We start from the raw sequence: 6,834 nt of genomic DNA, 5'->3' as shown, positions 1-6,834 counted from the left end.
TGCACTGGCCGTATATGTTTCTCCAAAACCTGCATATATCTATTTGAACTGTGTGCTGATAACAAGCAGAAAGAAAATGGTGCACATTGCTGTTTCTGGATTTTTTTTTAAAATTTATTTATTTTTTTGAATGGTAGTATGTTAACTTCCATTTTTTGGATGCACAACAAGCTGACTTTACTGGAAATGTTTTTTCAAAAGTCTCTCCAAGCACATCCAGTGATATCCACTGCAGAATGTCATTTTTAATATTGGCCTTTCTCTGAGTTTTCTGATTCTTTTATATGATCTCTACCATGGTAGAAGATGAGATATGCAAATTCTTAAACAAAAGAAATTCTCAAACTGTTGAAGCAAATGCCTACTGAGCCTCCACAGAGTGTTGAATCCATCTCCAGTTTTCATCTTAAACACTCAGACTCTCTGGGAGCATCTTCTATGTTGCTTACTTATTACCAATCTGTGTGAGTTGTGAGATATTCCATCTGTTTTTAAAAAATAAGCATAAGAGCATTTTTCATTTTTAACTTCTAATATTCGACTCATTATAATGTTTAAATTGGTTGCAATTTTCTTTTTATTTAGGCAGTGCATCACATTCCTCTGGAAACAGGTTGTGTATTCTTTCGGTCAATGTGCTCTTCAGAATGAAAGTCAAGTCTGGTTGATAATGAACACATATTGGGGGGGGGCAGGGAAAGGAGGATGTTGGTTGGCGGAAGCTCTGTTTTACACCGATAAAAGGAGCACTTGATTCATAGGAAGGGAACTGCTAACTGCTGTGGTTGCTGGCATGTTGTGGCGAGAGGGAAACAGCCCATACTATTAAAATACTTCACTTTTATATAATGCAATGTTATTATTTTCTAGTTTTAATCTTTTACGTAAAAAAACACTGCTGATAATTTAAAAAAATAAGGTAAATACTTGATGAAACTCGAAAAAAGCTCCTGAAGAGAGATTATTAGCGATCAGTTTCCTCACATCATGCTTTTCCGGTGCAGACTTTATTATTTAGGATGTTTTCATGACAGAGTAGTGGTGTATATGTTTAATACCACTTACTTTTTGTAATAATCAATCCAGTTCTTTTTTAGGTAAACTGAATCAGTACCATATGCCATCCAGAAAACTTACAGTCATTATATACAGTAGGTATTTTGTTTCTGTTTATTCATTGTATGTGTTGATTCATCATTCAACTTTCAGACATCAGCCAGCTTTGCCAGTCATCGTCACCACTGTGATGCTTTTCAAACACAAAAGAATAAAAATAAGTTTAACTTTGCGGATGAGATGGCATGACAATATCAGGCGATATTTAACCTTTTAGTATGAGCTAGTTCAAGGCAGTATACAGTTTCCTCTCTGGTCAAGGCAATTTTGAAATCGTAGTGGCTAAATTTGTGCAAGCATACTGCAGTGTTGCAACATTTCATAGTTTCCCACAGTCCTCTTGTGAGCACGCATAAGAATAGTTGGTATCTCATCACAATACACGTTCTGCAGTTAAATAATGGCTGGACATTATTTGCTTTTCAGTGATATTTGAAGCCCAAAAATATCCTACAGTAAGGCCAAACAATGATGTAATTTATGGAGTTAGATAGAGGGAAATCCCCATCAGCCTGTGTTTCCAAATGCTTCCCAGAAGTGGGAACTAAGATAATTGGAGTTGGTTAAATGTAGGAGGATACTGAAAAAAGATGTTGATGAGTACGAGCAAGCTAAAATGGCTTGTAAAACGAGAGATTTACCACTAAGTCCTACAAAAACAGCAACCACCTTTAGTCATTAGGTTTAATTACAGTAAGCTTTGCAGGGATGTGAACTCTAAAATAAACATCCTGACTTACACGTGTTTTTTAAGAAGCTCATACGAGCTACTAAATGCATTTACATGTTTGGATTTACGGTTTCAACCACAAATGAATTTTTAAGTTCTATTGTAGTTAGTAATCTTCATAGTTTGAAGTTTTACACAGTAACAGGAGACAGTCCGAAATTACAGTAATAAAGTTAGTTAATATATTGTTTAGCTTTACGTTTGGGCCATTAAACGGTTCAGACTTTTCCGACTTAAAGGGCAAATGTGTTATAACTACAGGCGAGTCTGAAAGTACTTCTTTATTAACCACATCGCTTTTGAGGCTGTTTGCTCTGCAGTGAACTGATCTTTGCCCTGCACGCACAACATACGGCACCGCGTCAGCCAATAGGAAAGAGACTCATTTACTGTACGTATTACGTAGCCTAATGCTGCTAGCCCGGTAGCTGGTTTGCTAACAGGAAAGAAGATGGATTCTCCCATACTGGTAATGTTAGCCCATTTATTCATTTCTGACGATGTAAAAGCCACCAGCGTTATCTCATTGGTACTTCACATAAGTATTTACTAGCAAAATGTTTCTCGCGGTTTTGTTTTGTAGAGTCAGGCGAATAATCCCAGTGCTAACTACAGTAAACGGGTTGGCCGTTTTAGCTAAGGAGCTAGCATCTTTAAAGTTAGCTCGTATATGCGTTTGTTGATGATGTGGAACTGTCATGTCTCCTTCACGATTTGGTGATTTAGAAGTCTTTTAAATAACATTTAGACTGATTTTGTGACGCCAGTCGACACCCAATTTATTCAATTTACTTGCATAGTTTTGATAGTTCATGTTTATTATTTAACATACGAGTTGCCACATTTTTAAAGAATTAAGGCGAATTCGTTCCTGGGTAGGATAAACAATGCCTAACGTGTGCTGTCTTCACAGGAACCGTCCTTATACACGGTCAAAGCTGTTCTCATTCTGGACAACGATGGAGACCGGCTTTACGCCAAGGTATGAATTTCAGACATCTGTGCCATCATGATACTTCATTATTATTAACGCCGGTGAAATGCCAAATAGTGATCTTCTGCGAAACAGTGAATACTGGACAAAAATCACTGCTGATATTTAAACGCATGTAAATTAATTATTGGCCTATAATCTGTCAAACTCTTGTGAATGGTGTCAAGTTATTTTGAGACTGCACTAATTTTAATTCTGATTAAATATTCTGAGTTTGTGCGGAGGGGCCCACAGGAACTCAAAGAAAAATCATGGAAACACTCTTGCTTTGAAGTTAATTTTTAATTGCCACCTAAAAAAAACCCCACCAAAAAAAACAAAAACACTGCCTGATTCTGTAAATTCTCACATAGCTACATTAAACACAAAATTCAGTCCATAACAAATGCTGTATTTTTTTCCTGATTAAAAATTATGTGCTAAACAGCTCCCAGTTACTTTAGAAAAGTGTAAACCTTTAAAACATGTATGACTCACTATTGTCTCGTTTTCTCATTTTGGGTTGATTGTTTGCAAGAAAATGTCATCATCTAATAATAAAAATGAAAACTAGTGAAAAGGATGTAATTTTTAGACTAATATCTAAATGTGACTTAATTTCTGCAGTATTATGATGACACGTACCCGACAGTGAAGGAGCAGAAGGCATTTGAGAAGAACATATTCAACAAAACGCACAGAACAGACAGTAAGTCGTCTTTACACTGTTAAAAACAGTTACTTTGCCTCAATGCATACCTAATATCGAGCATGGTTGTTTTTTTTATGCCTCTTTAGGTGAGATAGCACTACTTGAAGGCCTCACTGTCGTCTACAAGAGCAATATAGACCTTTTCTTTTACGTGATTGGAAGTTCACATGAAAATGAGGTAAGTTTAATGACCATAAAGTTTTGTAATGAATCCTTTTTAAGTAGGAGTTGAAACTTGCTTATGTTGTGCTGAGGAAAGTGACAGCACATGCCGAATATGGATCCTGCCTCATCATCCAGTCTGTGATAGCCTGAGTAATGGTGTGAATCACGGTACATGAGCAAGTTTTGACTATTATTGTTTTGCACTTGGAACCTTATAATTGCACTAAACCACATAAGAAGTTTTCACAAGTAAAGTCCATAAAATTCCAGGTGAGTCCAGTGGAAACGCTGCCCTTTCTCACACGTGGCAGACAACTGGAAATAAACAGTCATTTGGTTCCTCATTATTGAAACAGTTCTAAAACTACGCATGGAGAAAATGTTTTAGTTAACTTAAAAAAAAAGGGAGGGGGGCTTTTGAAAAACACAGAAACTAACTGAAAAAATTGTGTTTGCTTACAAAGCTAACTAAATTAAACTTAAAAAAGTCAGCTTTACTCTTAAGGGTAGTCACATTTTATTTGTTAACTTATTAATATTGTAATATTAATAAGTTAACAACTTGATAATATTACAATACAATAGTACTCTTTAAATCTTACCCAAAATAATAAATCTTACCCCTGAATTATTATTATTATTATTATTTAATCTTTTAATTGTATTTATTTTTTGTTATTAAACTGATAAACAAACCTGAAGATTTACAAACCAAAAGAACTACATTAAATAGATTTGAATCTATTTAAATTGAATTGAAAATAAAAATGAAATAAAAAATTAAAACTAATGAAAAATATAAAAGTTTAATAACTCTGACACAGACTTCAGTGGGTAACCTGGTGGGTAAAGATCGTCTGATGACGTGATATTTGCGTTCACTTGTGCGCGTCGCAGGGTAGAAAAGTTGAAGGCTACAGCACACGTGTGAGGCTGAGCCTTAATTTCCATCTTCATTCTGTAGTTCAGCTTTTGTTATATAGTAAATTATTGAATTTTAAGTTTTTCACTCCCTCCAACTTGGTGTCAGGATAACCCCCCCCCCTCCTCATATGTAACTTTGTATTTGTCTTACCGAATAGAATTTTAAAGCAAATTGTAGAAGCGTATAATTTGCTATCATGATTTGGCTATAAGCTGCTTTTCAAATGTATTAGTAGTATTTTGTGTCCCTGTTTTTTCTCACACGATATATGCGACTCTAGCAAATATGTCCTAAGTAAACCAATATAAATAAAAGAAACTGTTGAACCTTTAGTAACGAATCAAGTGTTTTAGCCTCAATAAAAAGTGGCTTTTATTTGTACACTGTTGTAATTTAAGAACTGCTTATATAGTGCACCGATTCTGATGTGTTCTTTTGTTTTCAACAGCTCATGCTTATGGCTGTTCTAAATTGCCTTTTTGATTCGCTCAGTCAGATGTTGAGGTATGTTTTTGCAGCAGTTATTTACAAACATACAAACTTTTTTAAGGCACATTTTTTTTCACTAAAATTAACGTGTATATTTTTAACTGCAGAAAAAATGTTGAGAGGAGAGCTTTGTTGGAGAATATGGAGGGACTCTTCTTGGCTGTGGATGAAATTGTAGATGGCGGGTGAGTAAAACTAACCTGATAATTCTGATTCTTGTCAGTCATCTTTTAGAGTTTTACATCACTTTGTCTCCTGTGCATTTCCTGCAGGGTGATCTTAGAGAGCGACCCACAGCAGGTTGTGCATCGTGTGGCTCTTAGAGTAAGTTGCTCTCCTCTGAAACATTCAGCCAATTTTGACATCGGTTGTTTCTGCTGCTAAAGTAATGTAATTGTTCTTGTAGGGTGATGATGTGCCTTTGACAGAGCAGACAGTCACCCAGGTGAGAAAAACATTCGAACTCTGATCTTCTCTCTCCCACAAAGTTTTAAGGCTCCATTAGTTTATTGACTGTTAAAACTAATTTCTTCAAAACCTGCAAATGCAAGGTCATTGCACTCATTCTCATCCATGCTCGCATTTTGCATTGTGTCATATGCACGTCAGGGTACATGACTACTCATTTGTTCAGTGGTGAGGTGGTAGGTAGCCAGCGGTGGTTCCTGTCTTTTAGCTCTTACATGTGTGTGTGAGCTCTTCTTGATTAATGCTGTCATTTAAGAGGCCTGAGACTGGCTACTACCACCCCTCCTTTGGCCATGATTAATAGCTGTGCCCAGTCCCCATGCTTTATGGTTATGATTCGGCTTTCCTTCAGTGGATTAAGATGATTAATGAGCTCTTGCATATTTTCCTTCATTCATATCACTTGCTCATCATTTTTTTCTCTCAGGATTTCAACTTTATTTTAATTGTGCTTACTTTATCTTCCTTGGTCGTGCCACTTGTGTTTTTCTTTTACTTTTATTTGGTACTGTTTCTCCTAAGGGTAGCCGTTCTTTTCTGGGCCAGTAAAGTCGGACGTTAGTCAATGTGATCTCTTTGGTCAAGCTTGTGTTTTTTTCCACAGGTACTTCAGTCTGCCAAAGAACAGATCAAGTGGTCCCTTCTGCGATAAGAGTCATGGCTGCACCAGAATACCATCGAGCCACTATATAGCCAAGATTTCACAGCACTGATCTACATATTCCTTTTCCTCTGATTTCCACTCCTTCAGTTAACGCTGTGACAGTACTGACCACTGGTTCAGTCACACTCCCAGGACTACTTGACAAAGTTTCATTTTCTGTTTTTTTTCTTGCACAGGCGTGCATTGTTTAACATGCTCAATGTGGGGATAAGATGTGCTGTACATTCCAGTAATGGTTGTCCTGTTTTTATTTCTGTTATGGTTTTTCTTTTCTTTTGTCTTCATCAAAGAAGCTGGTTGTTTATAAAAACAGTATACAGATGTAAGATGTTAATAAACACCATCATAGCTTGTGACAACATTCCACGTGTCTCCTTACAATAACAGTTGTGTCATTCAGGACTGCATCCTTCCACCTCCTCCACATTACTGTAAAACAATCCAGTCAGTTTCTGTCCCTTTCATTTACGTGGGTGTTGTGATTAAAGTATTATTGTAGTCATTAAGTTCTGTATGGGATCTTCCATCAGCAGATACAGTTAATAAATATCTGACACTGGCATGGGAAAAGCCATGATGTGTCCAAACACTA

The 6,834-nt window shown here is 36.3% G+C and overlaps 1 protein-coding gene across 1 annotated transcript; it reads left to right on the top strand.

Annotated features, from left to right (window-relative positions):
- Positions 1–2,182: 2,182 nt before the first annotated feature.
- Positions 2,183–6,834, top strand: copz1 (COPI coat complex subunit zeta 1). Its single transcript, XM_082518695.1, has 9 exons — positions 2,183–2,315; positions 2,760–2,828; positions 3,447–3,528; positions 3,618–3,709; positions 5,070–5,125; positions 5,218–5,295; positions 5,383–5,434; positions 5,517–5,555; positions 6,183–6,834. Exons 1-9 carry the CDS (start codon positions 2,298–2,300, stop codon positions 6,228–6,230), a joined length of 534 nt encoding a protein of 177 aa, XP_082374821.1. The 5' UTR covers positions 2,183–2,297; the 3' UTR covers positions 6,231–6,834.

This window comes from Aulonocara stuartgranti (genome assembly GCF_965226115.1).
Source record: "Aulonocara stuartgranti genome assembly, chromosome: 20".
NCBI lineage: Eukaryota > Metazoa > Chordata > Actinopteri > Cichliformes > Cichlidae > Aulonocara > Aulonocara stuartgranti.
Note: the sequence above shows the minus strand (reverse complement) of the source record. Positions and strands in the feature narration are given on the sequence as shown.